The 15582-nt window shown below is 58.3% G+C and overlaps 1 protein-coding gene across 1 annotated transcript in view; it reads right to left on the bottom strand.

Moving 5' to 3' along the window:
- The window catches only part of NEK6 (NIMA related kinase 6), a 50775-nt gene that overhangs the window by 16355 nt on the left and 18838 nt on the right, over positions 1-15582 (bottom strand). Inside the window, exons 3-7 of the mRNA XM_007450248.1 lie at positions 15370-15510; positions 13881-13943; positions 10711-10821; positions 6205-6313; positions 5061-5168 (exon numbers count right to left, since the gene is read on the bottom strand). Coding sequence (XP_007450310.1) covers positions 5061-5168; positions 6205-6313; positions 10711-10821; positions 13881-13943; positions 15370-15510 — 532 coding nt within the window. The remainder of the gene's footprint in view (positions 1-5060; positions 5169-6204; positions 6314-10710; positions 10822-13880; positions 13944-15369; positions 15511-15582) is intronic.

The following is a 15582-nucleotide window of genomic DNA, read 5'->3' as shown; positions in this document are numbered from 1 at the left end:
CCCCCCCCCCCCCGACCTCCGCTGTCCTGCCCCTTTCCACCCGTCCTACACCCCAAGGCAGGGGCCATGTCCCTGCCCCTAAGGCCGACCGGCTCATCCCTCAAGAGAGAAAAGCCGGGTCCTCAGCCTGGCATTCGACTCCAAACTCCAAACTCTCCCCACTCCCCCAACTCTGGATCTCTGGGCAGCAACACACACACACACACACATACATGCACACGCACACGCCTACAGGCTCACCTGTGCCGCCACTTGTTATCAAGTTCTCCTTAAATTAATTACCAGCTGACCCCATGCCAGGCTACACTTGGCCCTCTGGAGAAGCAGCGATGTTGAGAAAACACTGCACTTTTATCAGCGTTGACTTGATTCCAGACTGTTTTATCTGCCTATTTTTAGTTCCCACACGGAACATCTCTAACAGATATGAGAGTCAGGTAGCACGATTCTGTGATTCTACACAGGACCCTGTGTTTTCCAGGTATCAGGGACTCATCCAAGGTGGCTCAGGGAGCCTCGGACGGAAACCCTGGCGTGGCCATGCCTCGCCTGCCACGTGGCTCTGGCTGGAGCACCACCCACCTGGCATCACAAAGGTGCTCGCCTCACTGCACCTGGAATTCCTCCCCTGTTAACTGGCTGTGATGATTCCCACCCCCAGGGCGGCTGGAGCACTAAACAAGGTACCACCTGGGACATGATTATTATAACAGTGCTCCCCCCCCGAGGCTGTAAGCTCCAGAGGGCAGGGGCCTTCCGGGCGAGCGGCCCAAACCTCTGAGTCAGTGAATGAACAAGCTGGGCTTTGCATCCTAGGCCCGGGTCGATTCCTCATTGGCCGTCCCCTTGAGCCCTTCCTTTCCCTCCCTGCCACCAGCTCATCTTGTTCTAACGGTTTGTGTCCCTGAAAATGCCAGGGATGCGGCAGACAAGCCAGGAGCCACTCAACAGCCACAGGTGATCTCCCCCCCCCCCGCCAGGTGTCAGCGCTTAGAACCTGGGCTCCACCTACTGAAGCAGGTTTTCTGGGCCACTTGTTCCCAGGTGTCCTGGGCTGCCAGGATGAAGCAGAAGGTCGCCAGGCACACATCTGCATGACGCTCTGAGCCCACACTGATGGGGCCCCTGGGGCGCCTGGCCATGGGCACACTCACGGGGGCGCTGTCATGACAGGAGAGGCTCAATCCTCCTTCCCTGTGGCCCAGGACAAGCCCCAGGTCCCACACAGCCCACAGCTATGAGGTTGGATGGCCTTCCCTGCAGGGCGCTGTCAGTGTTCCCCACCCAGAGAGCTCACTGGGCCCCAAGCCCACTTCCCGGCTGGTGCCGTGGAGAGCTGCTGACCCCCTAAGGGCTCCAGTCCCTGCCTGTCCAGGGACCACAGGGATGTGGTAGCACCTCTCTAAGCCTCAGTTCCGTCATCGGTCAAATGAAGATATAAGCCTTATGGGGATAACGTTTTAAGAAGCAACATGTTTTTCAAACATCCTTTAAGCCTTGTCATCTTTGTTAACCCACCTCCTTGGCGAGTTCAGTGACTATAGAAAACGGAAGTAAAGAGCAGCCCTGGGATGGGGTGAGGCAGCTCCAGGCCCCCAGTGGACCCTGGGCTCCTCATGCACAGCCGCGTCACGGAGCCCAGCACTGTGCCTGCACACAGAGGGCCCGCAGGAGACGGTTCCGCCTGCCCTCACCCAACACCACCCTGGGACTGTCAGTCTCCCCACCAGTCTGGGGGCCCCCTGAGAGCAGGGAAGGCTGCATCCTCTCATGTCCCCATAACCTCACGTCTCAGGCCCAGCCCAGGGCCAGGGCGTTCGGCTCCGGGACGCGAGAAGGAGGGACTTATGCCCCACAGCCAGGCCGGGGCTCAGCGGCCTGGGAAAGCCAGCATGCCCTGACCGCAGCTACCTGACAGGGGTTGCCCCCCAACCGGACCTGTTCCCCCATCCCCCTGAGAGGCAGTGTGGAGCCCTGCACCGGCCTGGGTGTGAGCCTGCCTTACCTCCCACCCCTGATCCCAGCCCGAGGCTGCCCTGTCTCCTCCGCGGAGCGGGAAGGGCCTTTGCTCTCCCAGCCCCACAATTTGTCTTGCAGCTGCTGCCGTTGCTTGGAGCGAGACTCTTGCTTGTAGCTTGTGAGCTGTGTGTAGGCAAATCTTTCATTTTCCTTTCATTATGCCGGCGTGTACTGTCACTTAATTTTTATGTATGCAATCCTTCCTGACAAATATGATCTGCTGCCTGGTAATTCGTCTGACGCTCATTCTGTCCTGCACTCTAATTACGGCTCCTATTCCTGACACCGAAGCAGCCGCTCTGCCACCGCTGGGTACCGCACCTGTCAGCCCGGCCATGGCATGACTAATGCCCTTTCATGCCAGCCTCGTGTTAGCAAATACGGAGGCGGGGAGGGGGCTGGGGGAGGAGGAGGCAGGAGGAGATGGGATGTGCATAAGCCCTGACGTGGGTCAGCAGCCTCCGGAGACAAGGTGGCTGCCGGGGCAACGTGGCTGCCACCAGGGCATCCCCACATAGTAGGTGCGCAGAGATGCAACGGATGCATAATTCCTACCCACACACAGGGTCTGGAGGAGCCTCCGCCCCCCAAGTCCTTCCCGCGTCACGATGCAACTGCAATTAGTTCAATCTCCTGCGCCACCAAACGTGTGCACAAGACTTAGCTGTGTGCAGAACCTCGCTATGGAAAGGGGCTCTTTCTCCTGTATCTTGGAGACCTCAGGCCCTGGGCTTTGGCTCTGCACTGTTGCCATCATGGGGCCTGGCCCTCGGTTCTCGGTTCTGGCAGCAGGGCCATGCCGAGCCCATGCTTCTCAGCTCGGTGGGCAAATGGCCCCAGGAGGGCTCCTTCCACCCACCACGCGGCCCGTCAGCCACTCAGAGGCCTCGGGAAGAGCCAGGCTTACCCGGGCGGCCTTTTCCCAAGTTCCAATTCCTTCTCATTAATATAATAAGTGCACCAGTCCAAGTCAATAAACTCACACTGTCGGACGAGCCCGAATTTCTGCCCGTTCCTAATGATGTGATCTTAACCAGCTCTGATGAGTGCCGCAGTCTCTTCCCCAGCGGGACGGAGGCGGGCTGGGGCCTGACTGACAGGGGACAGGAGACAGTGGCTTTAACTCTGCTCTTTGACGGTTCCCCTTGAATTTCTGGCCTTTTTGAAGCTCTTAAACCAGAGGGGTAAACGGTCCCAAACTGACAAGACACACTGATTTTCCCAAAGAGAAGGGTCTGAGGGGAGTGGGAAAGACAGTTTCCTCCCAGGAACGGGGGGTTGGTGGCTGAGTTCCCAAGGGAGATCCTTCCAGGACCCCTGAGCCTGGTCCCCTGGAAGAAGCATGGGCCCTACACCGGGAGGCCTGCATTTGGGTCCTGGCTCTGCTGCCACATGACTCAGAAGAATCACTCAAGTTCCTTGGGTTTTAGATTCCTCGTGAGCACAAAGGAAGGATCCCACAGACCCTCACATCTGTTTGAGGCATGAATGAAGTGTCACGAACTCACGGGTTGGCGGGTCCTTGAACATCCTTTCATTCTGACCTAACGGAAGAGCCATGACACGCCAGCTGCTAAGGAGGCCGGGCCAGGGGTCCTCCGGGGTCAGGTGGGGACGAGGGTTTCAAAACAACCAGATGCGCGTGCACGCGCACACACACACAAACGCACGCACGCATGCACGCACATTCCCAGCTGGGAGCTGCTGATCTCTGAGTTAGCATGTTTCTCCAGATTGTGTGCTACACCCTGAGAGCCTCCAGCCATCAGGACCTGTATGAACAGTGACAGTTTCCACCAGGAAAGTGTGTCTTCCAGAAAGCACCTCCGCCGTCACCAGAAGACGCCGTGTGTCTCCCGGCATGCCGCAGGCTCTCGGGGACAGGGAGACACAAGATGCACTGGCTGGGCCGTGGAGTGTGGGACAGACGAGTGCAGAACAGAGTGGTTTTCAAGGGGCCAGGCCTGTGGACGCGGCGGCGCACGGGGAGGTGAGCCTCAGGCACCATCCCCTCAAACGCCACCCCAAAGAGCCAGGAATTGCTCAGGGAAAGGGGAAGTGCCCCTACACCCCTCCCCATCATGAAACGTTCCCCCATGGCCCTGGTCATAGCACGTAGGGGACCCTACTTCTGTGTTCCCCTGGGGACTTTGCTGGTTTCTAATTAAATGTCATTCTAATTAAACGTAAAATTCTCCATGGGTCCAAGTTTTGCATTCACTCACGTATCCGGATTCCGAAGCTGGGCAGTGCTTAACGTGACCCAGAACACACATGTGACCTCCAAGTCTCCTCCGGCGTCCGGCCCTCAGCGCTCCGGCACTCCTGGGATGGTGCCTGCCCACTGAGCTTAGCATTCAAGGCCTCGTCCGCCTTCCTTGCCACCCAAGGTCCCTTGACCCTGATCACCTCATCCCTTGCCCCATGCCCCGCCAGCTCCTATTCACTCCCCACAGCTCAGCTAGAAAGTCACCTCTACCGGGTGAGCACTTGGCCCCCACAGCTTTGAAACTGCCTATTTAAAAGCCCAAAACGGGAACAAGCTCCAACATCCCCCAGCAGGAGGAACAGCCCGCGTGGGTGAATGAAGTGTTGAGAACTCACGGGTTGGCGGGTCCTTGAACATCCTTTCATTCTGACCTAACACAAGAACCACGACGCACCAGCTGCTAAGGAGGCTGGGCCAGGGGTCCTCCGGGGTCAGATGGGGACGAGGGTTTCAAAACAACCAGAGGCACACACTCACACATGATGGGATACCACGCAGCAACGAGAAAGACGGAGTGGCTGCCAGTGCGACCACAGAGCCACATCTCCCCACCCCCTAGAGCGTGAGCGCGTGAGGATGCAGGGGAGCCCCATCCCAGGCTCCTCGGGGCCATGGTTTACTCCCCTCTGGTCACTGTTCTGAAGAAGAATGTCTGGGGTTCAACAAGGCATTTTGCTGCACTAACCAACCAAAGGCACCATGGGGACAGGGCCCGCATCTCCCCATGCCATCCAGGACCCTGCGGGGGGTTGGGCGTGGACAGGCCCCTTACCTAGGGAGTGGGCTGCAGTGGTCTCGGAGCTGAAGAAGCGGCCCAGGCCGAGGTCACCGAGCTTCACGATGCCCGTGGCTGTAATGAACACGTTGGCAGGCTTGATGTCTGCAGGGGAAGGACAGGGGTTGGTGTGGGATCAGAGGTGGGGATGGCTGGGGAGAGGCAGGACGGAGGAGGCGGCCTGGGGATGGGTGGAGGGGAGGGCCCTTCAGGTGATGGGGGCTTAGCAGCCAGTCCTGCTCCCTCAGGGCGAGGCCCCAGCCCTGCCTCTGCCCAGCTGTGGACCTTGAGAAACGTAGCCTCAGTTTCCTCATCTGTGAAATGGGTCTAACTTCACTACGTCACAGGGCTGCTGTGAGGTCTAGGAGGGCAGGGATTTTTGCGCTCGTTTCCTCTTTTACAGCTAGAGCGGGCACTCTGAGAAAATTTGTGTAACAGATGAAGGAGGCGCTCAGGGAGGTAACCTGTGCTGTTCCCCAGTGACTAGGGCAATGCCTCGCATACAGCAGACACTGATAAATGCAGCTGGAATGAATGTATGGAGGAATCAGTGAAGTCATCTACGTGACTCCTTCCAGCAGCCTCCTTCCTCACAGTTCAGGAAGATGTCAACTTTCAGAAACACTTACCTCCTCTGCCCAGCCAACTCCTACTAAGACTTCAAAGCCCATATTAAAGTTCTCTTTTCCAGGATGCTTTCCTTGCCCTCCCAGGCAGAGCTGGTGGCACTACTGGAACTGGCCATGACTCGGTCACCTCCCTCCCAGTCTCTCCACCCAACCCTTCCTGCGGCCCCCTCTGTGCTGGCTCCAGGCTGATGTTGGGGGCTAGAGAGTATGTGCCGAGCATGGTCCCTGTCCTTGGGAACTACATGGTATTTGGTGCTCCCACCATGGGGGGCCCCTGACAGGGGCAAGAGCCACGAGGCACGGGTGTACATTCGAGCCTGGGGCCTCACACGCCCATTCTCTGACCCCATGAGGACAGGCGAGATGCTGGACACCCACTGGATGGGGAATACAAAGGGGTCCAACTTCCAGGCTGTCCCTTAAGAAGCCCGGAGCCGAGGGGAAAGCTGCGTCTTGGGGTCCAGCCTCCCTGCTGGCTCTGGGCCCCGAGGCCCCGGCGGGTCAGCACGTACCTCGGTGCATCACCCGGCGGGAGTGCATGTGTTCCACGGCGCTGCACAGCTGCACAAAGTATTTCCACACTGTCCTCTCGGGAATGAGCCGCTTCTGCTTCTTGAAATACTGCAGTGGGGGAGACAGACACATGGACAGGCCTGGGTGATGGGCCGAGAGGGAGGGCAGCTGTAGGGTACTGGCCCCGTCCTAGCCCCAGCGGTCATCTGTCCGCCACCAGCATCAGCATCGGGCTCCCTAAGGGCAGGGCAGACCTTACCCAAAGCGGATGTCCTGGACGGCTTTGCTGAAGGAATGCCTGGACCACATTTTTTTTCTTTTTTTTAAAAAAGTATTTATTTATTTAGGCTGTGCCGGGTCTTAGTTGTGGCACGCAGAATCTTCGTTATGGCATGCATATGGGATCTAGTTTTCTGACCAAGGATTGAACCTGAGCCCCCTGCATTGCGAGCGTAGAGTCTTACCCACTGGACCACCAGGGAAGTCCCCCCAGGCCACATTTTGAAGGCTACTCTCAATCACCCTTTCCCTGGAATCTCCTGGACACGCATCCATCTCCTCCCACTGCCCGACAGGGAGTTCCTTGCAGGAGTGACTGGTGTGGACTCTCTGCCCTGGCCCTGGTCTGGCCCAGGATGGGGGCACCCAAGACATGCTTGGTGGTTAAATCACAGCTCCCCTCCTTGGAGCCAGCAAACCTCAGCATACATAACCATTAACAAGCATGGCAAGAACCTCAAGGAAGTGGGCTTGACATTCTCAAATGGACCCCCTCAGTTTCGACAGGCAAAACCTACTTTGTTGCCTGGAAAATCATACATAATGCTCCAGAAAAAAAACAAACCAAAAAGCCAAAAGCCACCCAGGCTGCACTGAGGGAGCTGTAAGTAACCAGAGGTCCTGGAAGAAGTAAACTGGGAACATGCCCTCGTCCACTGTTCAGACCAGCATCCCTCTGGGGGATCTCCTGTGAGCCAGGCCTGTGTGGGTCGGGGGGCACGACTCACACACCAGTACCTTGAAACCAGGTTTTTGTTCCCTTCAGAGCAACCATCTTTTTCCAAAGCAGCCAGGGGAGAAGCCTTGGCCCCTCTGTCAGGGCAGCCGAACTGGCACAGGGAAGACGGGGACCCAGGGCACACTCCCAGCCTGGGATGGGGCATGGGGTAGAAGGTGGGACTCGAGCTAACCTCTGCTAGGCACATGTCACATGCAGTGTCTGTGCTGGGCCCCACACAGGGATGACTGCACCCATCTCACAGATGAGCAAACTGAGGGCCACGTGGGAGCTAGTAAGGGGCAGAGTCACAACAGCTCAACCCCAGGCCTTCCACTCAGGAAACCCAAGTTCTTAACCCATTTCTAAGGACACCAGTAACCACCTGATGAAGGATCAAGATCAGAGAGGTTCAGGAACTTGCCAAGGGTCACCCAGCAGGGGCGGCAGAGCTGGGATTGGATGTGGGCACCTCCAACATTGGGACAGTCACAGCGGAAAGCCCCTGGCCTGGCACTACAGCCCCAAGAGGCTCCATTCTCGGAGGAAGCCTCATGTGTGATCTGCCCCAAGCTCCTGGCACGGACCCCCCAGCACAGGACCCCCATCCCTCCTGGGCCACCCCAGACCTCTGCGGTGGGCCGGGCTGGGGTGTTATTTAGGCCATGATGTTAGCTTATCCTCATTAGAGCATTTAAGTGGGGATGTGCACGGCTGTGAGCCGTGACTTTCTAAATGTCACGTCCTATTGGTGTGTGTGACATTTAGCAGGAAGGCGCAGAGTCTCTGGTGGGTTCCGGGGTGGCAGCAGCTCCCAGCTTCACCATCCACCGTAAATAATGCTGGCACCATGGCCCTGGTAGTGTTGCTTGGCCCCTGAGGCTGGGGGCCCTAGGGACTCAGGGTCTGCTGGCCACTGGCCTCCCAGGCCAGACCTTGGTATGGCCCCAGACTGAGCCCTGGCAAGGCCCCTGTTCCCCTCAAAATCCAGAGGTGGCTAGAAAGTGGGAAAGGCCAGAGAAACCAAGCTGCTACCAGGCCCCAGGCACTGTGCTGGGTGCATTACAGACAGGGAAACTGAGGCACAGGGACCCGTCCAAGGTCATCCAGCAGGTGTATCTGACTCTGGGCCCAGGGTCTTTCTACTGCCCTGCCCTGCCTGTCCCGCCTGCTGGGGACAGCACCCAGCCAGGCTCTGCAGGTGAAGGGCCACAGCAGGGGGAACAGGCTCAGGGAGGGGCAGGGCAGGGTGAGGGGCCCCGTGACCGAGGGAGGGGAGGTGCCAGGCCAGGTGAGGAGAAAGGCTCCCGGGACAGGAGGGCCTGAGGCGCCCGAAACCCATGGGGGGAGTGACCGACTTGAACCCTGAGCCAGGGTTGGCCCCAGGGAAGCCTGGGAAGGGGCAGGTGGTGAAGGGAAGGCACCCCACCCCAGGCCAGGCACAAAGGGTGCTGGACACCCACGTGCCTCCCTCCTGTCTCTCCTGGCTGGAAGCAGCTTGCATCCGGGTCCCGCAGCTCCCACACGGCCGTCCCCTGTGAGGCCCCCGGGACAGGGGTGGAGACTGAGGTTCAGGGAGGGGAGGGATTTGTAATTTGCCCAGCACCCCCTACCCCACTGTCTGACTCCAGCCCCACTCCATGGACTGAGAGGCTGTGAGGGGGTCTGGGGTCCACTGGGACTGACAGGGTGCAGCACCCTCACCACAGGCCATATTCCAGGGTCTTTCCTCCCGCTGTTCTCCCCCCAGCCCCGCCCCTCCCTCCACTGGGCATCCAGTCATTCTTCCAGAACACAAAGCTGATCATGTTTACTCTGTACCACAAGTCTCAGGAAGCTTCTTGCTGACCTCAGGGCAAGGTTCCAAATCCTAAGCCTGCACATGAGGCCCTGCTTGGTCCGACCACCCTCCGCCTCACGCTCTCCACCCCTCCCCTTGCCCAGTGCTCTACTGGACCAAAGTACTTTGTGGACCCCTGGGTTTCCATCCCTCTGGGCTCTGGCACATGCTGTTCTGCCTCTGGGCTATGGGTATCCCCTCATGGGTCTCTGCTCATGTGTCACCTCCTCCAGGAAGCCTTCCCTGGCTCCCATAGACCCTGAACTTGGCTTGTTCATGGCAGCTCATGACTGCTCGTTCACAGCCCTGCCCTCCCATTAGAAGGTGAGCTCCCTGAGGGCACTGCCCCGCCAGCAGCATCCCTAGGTCTCAGCATGGGGATGGGCACATGGTGGGTGCTGGATGCATGCGTGTTCTGTGAGAGAATGGCATGGGAAGGAGAAACAAAGTGGGGTGGGGGTGGGGGGGGAGAGGAAGAAGTAAGACATGATATAGCACATCTGTTTCCACCAGGGATCTGTGTGGAGATTAACATCCCTGCAAATGCATTAATATGTCAACGAAAATATAAAAACAGGTGATAACAGCTCAAGTAACGCCGCTTCCCAGAGACACCCGTATTCCTAGGAGCCAAATTTCAGAAGAGCAGGCGCCGAGCAATTAACTGCTCAATCCCCAGTGCCTGGTGGGAAAGGCAGAGAATCCATGTCTGGCCCCGTTTGCAAGTGTGGCTGAGAGCAGGGTGTGGGCTTGAGCGTGGCCCAGCCTGGCTCACGGACAGACTGGGCTCCTGGGAGGGAGGCGATGCAACCCCAGGACAGCGGTCTGTGGATGAGGGTCTAGCCAGCAGGGGAGTGAGAACCTTAAGGAAGGAGCAATGAGTGAAGCTGAGAGCTCAGGCCCGGGGGTCCCATTTAGAGGCTGTGCTGCCTCAAGCAGGTTACTAAACCTCTCTGAGCTTTGCTATCTAAGGACGATGTGGACTTGGTGAGTGATGCATGTGCTCAGCAGGGCTGTGGCCCACAGTAGGTGCCCATCAGTGGAGCCGTGATGGTCCCCGAGTGCAGACTCAGGCGGACCTGGTCCTGGGTCCAAGGAAGTGGGGCAAGGGGGGCGGGGCAGTTTGGGAACTGCTTGTGGGACTTGGCAAGTTGCCCAACCTCTCCGAGAACCCCAGCTTCAGCCATTATGTGGGAAGGAAGATGCCTCTCCAGGGCTGGAGGGGCCTCAGGAAGGTCACCTGGGGGATGATGTCCACTGGAGGGCCCTAGGCCAGAAGTAGAGACCTGGGCCAGAGGTACTAGTCTGTCCCCATGTGCGGGATCCTCAGGCAAGTCTTTCAGCCTCTCTGGGCTCAGTTCTCCCTTCTATAAAATGAGCCAGTTGGCTCCACAAGACACTTTCCCAGATTCCATGAGGTGGGGTCCGACCTCCATGGGGCTCTGTCCCCATCCCTCTAAAGGCAGAAGTGGCCCACGAGCCACTGTCCATAGCTGGCCTTCTCCCAGCAAGTGGGGCTGGGACCCAAGAGGGGCCACAGCTGAGGCCTGTGAGCATCGGCAAGGGGGGCTGAGTGCCCCGCAGCGGCCACCTCTGCCCGAGGCCAGGGCAGTGAGGAACCCAGTCGGAGGAGGGGCCCCCGACCCGGCCCCCACCAGGCGCCCTCACCTTGATCATCTGCGAGAGGTCGCCCGCGTCTGCCAGCTCCAGCACAATGTTCAGCTCGCTGTCCTCAATGAACGAGTCCAAATACTTGATGATGTTTGGATGGTTCAGTTGCTGTCCGAAGAGAGAGAAAGAGGGAGTAGGGAGCCCCTGAGAGGCGGTACAGCTGGAGAGGTGGGGTATCTGGGGGGAAAGGCCTGCGTTTTGGAGTCAGGCAGACCTGGGTGACACTGGGAAAGCCATTTTGCATCCCCGAGCCTCAGTTTCCTCCTCTGCAGAATGGACATAATGTTTTGGAGAGAAGTTGTGAAGATTACAGGGGCTGATACCCTTGAAATGTCTGACATGGTGACTGCACAGAGCTAAGACTCACGAGACACTGTGGAAATGACCCTCCTCTTCACCACCCAGGCCCCTCTAGGGCGGGTCCGGGCCCCCACTGCTCTGTCGCTGCACTCCACAGAGCACTTAGAAGTGTCCATCTCCTTCCTTCTTCCTCCCCACTTGCTCCATTTCTGACCCACTTTTTCAAAATTAATTAATTAATTAATTAATTTTTGGCTGCGCTGGGTCTTCGTTTCTGCGCGCGGGCTTTCTCTAGTTGCGGCAAGCGGGGGCCGCTCTTCATCGCGGTGCGCGGGCCTCTCACTATCGCGGCCTCTCTTGTTGCGGAGCACAGGCTCCAGGGGCGCAGGCTCAGTGGTTGTGGCTCACGGGCCTAGTTGCTCCGCGGCATGCGGGATCTTCCCAGACCAGGGCTTGAACCCGTGTCCCCTGCATTAGCAGGCAGATTCTCAACCACTGCGCCACCAGGGAAGCTCCTGACCCACTCTTTGTGAAATCTTGAAAAAAAAAAACATCATTCCTGGTGTGAGAGCTGCCCTGAGTGCGGTGCTCAGTGCCAGAGCCCTGCCTCTGGCCCGATCACTGTCGCCCGTGTGTTCTCCAGACAGGACAGCACCCCACTGACTGGAAGTCAGCCCCTGCCTGGCTAACAGGAGACCCTGGCAACTGCTTATAACTGAAACTGTTTACACCAAAATGATTCCAGGATCTGGGGAAGGCACAGGGGACACAAATATTCTGCCGCAGTATGGTCGCCTGCCCACAGGGGCTCCCCTCCAGAGGCCACTTGAAAGCACATTTTCCCAAAGGCCCAGAAGGTTGCTGGGCAAGGGACGTGCATCTATGCTGCATGCTGCCCTCCACCCAGTCCTGGATTCTGAAATGAGGGGAACGTCGGCAGACATCACACAGCCACACATCCGCCTCTTGTTCTCTCCCTAAGCCAGCCCTGGAGGCTCCTACAGGGCTCGCCTTCCTGCCCCACGCCTGGCAGCCTCTCACTGGTCCTGGCATGAACGGTATGAACGATGTCGCCCAGTGGCCCCTCCGAGAACCGTGTTTCCCTCTGTTTTGTAGGAAACACCTCATGCCCTGGCACATCCTGTTGTTGACTTCCACAAGCAGGCCGGGGAGGTGGGTCAAGTTCTGGAAAGGGGCTGGCCTTGGGGCAGAGGTTATAACCATGGCAACGAGGGCTGCCTCTGACCGGACGCTACACTGAGTCCTTCCAATGCATCTTCTCACTAATTCCACCAACCCCTCTGAAGACACAGCACTGCTGTCATCACCCTCTTTGACAAATGAGGAAACTGAGGCCCCAAGCGGTCAGCAGCCTGCCCACAGCCCCACAGCTAGTGAGCAAGGGGTGGGTCTGCCTCCGAAGCCCGTGGCCAACCGCACTTGGCGGCACTACAGCCTGGGGGAGGGTCAGAACGCTCTCCCCCAGGCAGGCCGGGTTCACGCCACCTGGGGCGGCCTCACCAAAGGGGCTGTGGTCACACACTTCTGCGCCCAGGAACCGAACAGCCTGGCTCAGTGTGCACACGCATACAGTTCCTCACTCGTGTGAGTAGTACACATGTTCTTGGCCACAAGTGGGAAGACAGGGGAGGGTGATCATGACAGCTGTTCCCCAGGGCTGGGTAATCAGTTCCCAGCATCACAACCAGGCCCCGAAGTTGACCATTTCGTAAAACTTTAAAAATGTTATTTGAAGGGTATTTTTGGACCTGTGATAGCTACAAGCCTCCCGCCTCCAGCCTTGCCCCCAGGACCCATCGTGGCCAGGGGCCACCCCAGCGAGCACTCACAACTCCCATCTGGCCACGGCCCCTTGCTCGCAGCCACCACAGGGGTCCCCTCTTGTTCCCATGTTCAAGTCTCACATCCTGAGTGTGGCATTCAAGGCCACTACAATCTGCCCCCCTCCTTCCACAATGAATCTGAAGCCTGGGGAGTAGGGAGGGATCCCTAGGAGAGAGCAGCCCTTAGACCAGGCTTGGTCTAGTCCAGAAAGTTCTGTTATCTCTGACTCTCAGGAGGCCAGTGGGGAAGCCAGCGGGGAGGGGGAAAGGAACGACTACAGACACCACCACCATCCCTCGCCTTAGATGGGCCCCTGCACGTCTGTCCTTCACACGACCCTGTCCAGTCAGCCGAGCTCTGGCGGAACCAAGGACTTCTGCCCACAGAGGAGCGGGCATACCAGCTACCCCCTGGGGAGACCCATCCCCAACTGTGCCTCCTCCTTGTGGGAGATCTAGCAAGAGCCCAACAGGCTGACAACTCAGGGGCCCTGGGCCCCTCCAGCAGCCAGAACCCAGGGCCATGTGCTTGGCTGTTAATTCTACCCAGTGCCCCAGGCTGGCTTTGCTGAGTCTCCCCAACAGACAGCATCTCCTGGTGGGAGTAAGAGGATAGGAGAGAAGAAAAGAGAACACACTGTGGCTGAATATTCAGATGTGCGTGTCACCACGTGGAAATACAAAAATACGAGACTGAGAGGAAAGACAGGATGAGACAGAGAGGGAGACATAGACAAACTGAAGTTCAACCCAACGCCCACCCTCGCTCCTTCCCCAGTAGCCTGGTCCACGGGCCGCCACATCCAGGATCCACTTGGGACAAGGACAGCCAGTCTGGGGGCAGCATGAGGACTGGGCAGAGGTGAGGCAGGGTCCCTGCCAGGCCACAAGAAAACAAACAAGCTGCTGTCCCCCGCTGGTATGTCATTTCTGAATCTAACGGGCTGAGGGCTGTGATGGACATGATGCGACCCAGACTGGCCCAAGGAAGTGAGGGACCCCCGCTCTGCCCAGGGCACTCACCTTCAGGAGGCCGATCTCCTTGACACAGTCCTGCCGGGCCTTGGCGTCCATCATCTCAAATATCTTGGGTGAGAGGAAACAGAGAAAGAGTGGTTAAAACCCAGCACAAGGGGGCACGAGGCCCAGAACCCCAGTCCGGGTTCTCCTACCTCCTCGCCGAGGGAACCCTGTAAGGACAACAGTTCGTATTACTGGGTGCCCACCACGTGCCAGGTGCTGTGCTGACCAATTTCCACCAAATCATCACGGCAACTCCCATGAGGCAGGAGTTACTGTCGCCGACTTACAGAGGAGGAGACTGAAGTCCAGAGAAGTCCAGTGACTTGCTGAGGTCACGTACTGGTAAGTGGCAGGAAACATGCTTGGAGCCTCAGTCTTCACGTCTGTAAATGGGGCCAACAGCCTGACCTCACAGGACAGTCACGTGGACCGAGTAAGAAGAGGGGGTACAGCATGCGCCCCCTGACCCCCAGCCCCTCTAGTGTTCACTGTGTGGGTCCTCCCAGCATCTTCTAACTCACAGGAACAAACAGGAGGGCGACACTGCAGCAGCCCCACCACAGAACCCATCCTGGCACTAAAAACCAACACCAAGAGAACCCAGGTAAGCCCTTCCTTGGCAGACAAAGAGCAGAACACAGGCCTTTTCTGAACCGAGGAGCCCATCTCTCCTCCGGCCATCAGAGGCCTCAGGTGCAGCTCACAGATCAACAAGGAGGCAATCACGCTGGCCGGCTCCAGGCGGGGGGTCTTCATCTTGTCTCCCCACCTCGTGACTGTGTCTCAGCTACCTTCTCTCTCCTGGGCCTCCTCTGCCCAGGCTGTTAATCTCATTCTTTAAGGTAAATGAGCAAATAGAGGGACCCTGGAAGCTCTGCTGGAGGATTCGAGACCGTTTCCTGCAGCAAAGCAGTGTTCAGACGGGCTCAGTGGCTCTCATGGAAAAGCTTCCTGCCTGGGCTTTGCTGCCTAAAGCCCATCTGTCCGACGCCACTCCTCCGTTCAGGAGGGACTCAGAGGTTGGGCAGGGCACTCAAGCCCAGAGCTGACCACAAGCGTCAGTGGCCGCAGATCTGAGTCTCAGCTCCCTCCATTCCTGGTGAGTTATCCACGTGTCTGCAGTTTTCCTCCTCTGGGAGGATGATAATCCCTACCCACAGGGGTGCTGTCAAAGTTCCGTGAGCTCCAGCATGATCCAATATACAGCAGGTGCTCAGCACATGCTCATTCCTCCTTTCCTCTATGGCTTACAGTGAGCTTCCACAAAGACAAGTCGCCCTGATTCTCCCACAGCCCCTTGAGTGAGATGGGTACTAGTTTCCCTCATTTACAGAGGAAGGGGGAGGGGAGGGGAGGGGGAGGGGGGCGGAGAGAAGGAGGGAGGGAGGAGGGCAGGGAAGGGAAGAGACGGGACTAGCCCAGAGCTACAAGGTTCGGACACGAGCCACTCCTGCCGTGCGGTCTTGACCCCGTGGGGCTGTTGGCTCACCTGCACCTTCTTCAGAGCCACCGTCTTCCTGTCCAGCAGGCAGGTGGCCTTGTACACCTCGCTGAACTGCCCCCGGCCGATCTTCTTTTCGATCTGGAAGTCAGCCAGCGAGCAGCGAAAAGACAGGGCACTCGGGTGCCTCTGGAGGGGAGGGACAGAGGGCATCGGTGACCAGCCAGGCAGAGTGGAGGGCCAGGAGCCGGGGGGGGGGGG

This window comes from Lipotes vexillifer, unplaced genomic scaffold (assembly GCF_000442215.2).
Source record: "Lipotes vexillifer unplaced genomic scaffold, Lipotes_vexillifer_v1.1 scaffold890, whole genome shotgun sequence".
Lineage (NCBI taxonomy): Eukaryota > Metazoa > Chordata > Mammalia > Artiodactyla > Lipotidae > Lipotes > Lipotes vexillifer.
Note: the sequence above shows the minus strand (reverse complement) of the source record. Positions and strands in the feature narration are given on the sequence as shown.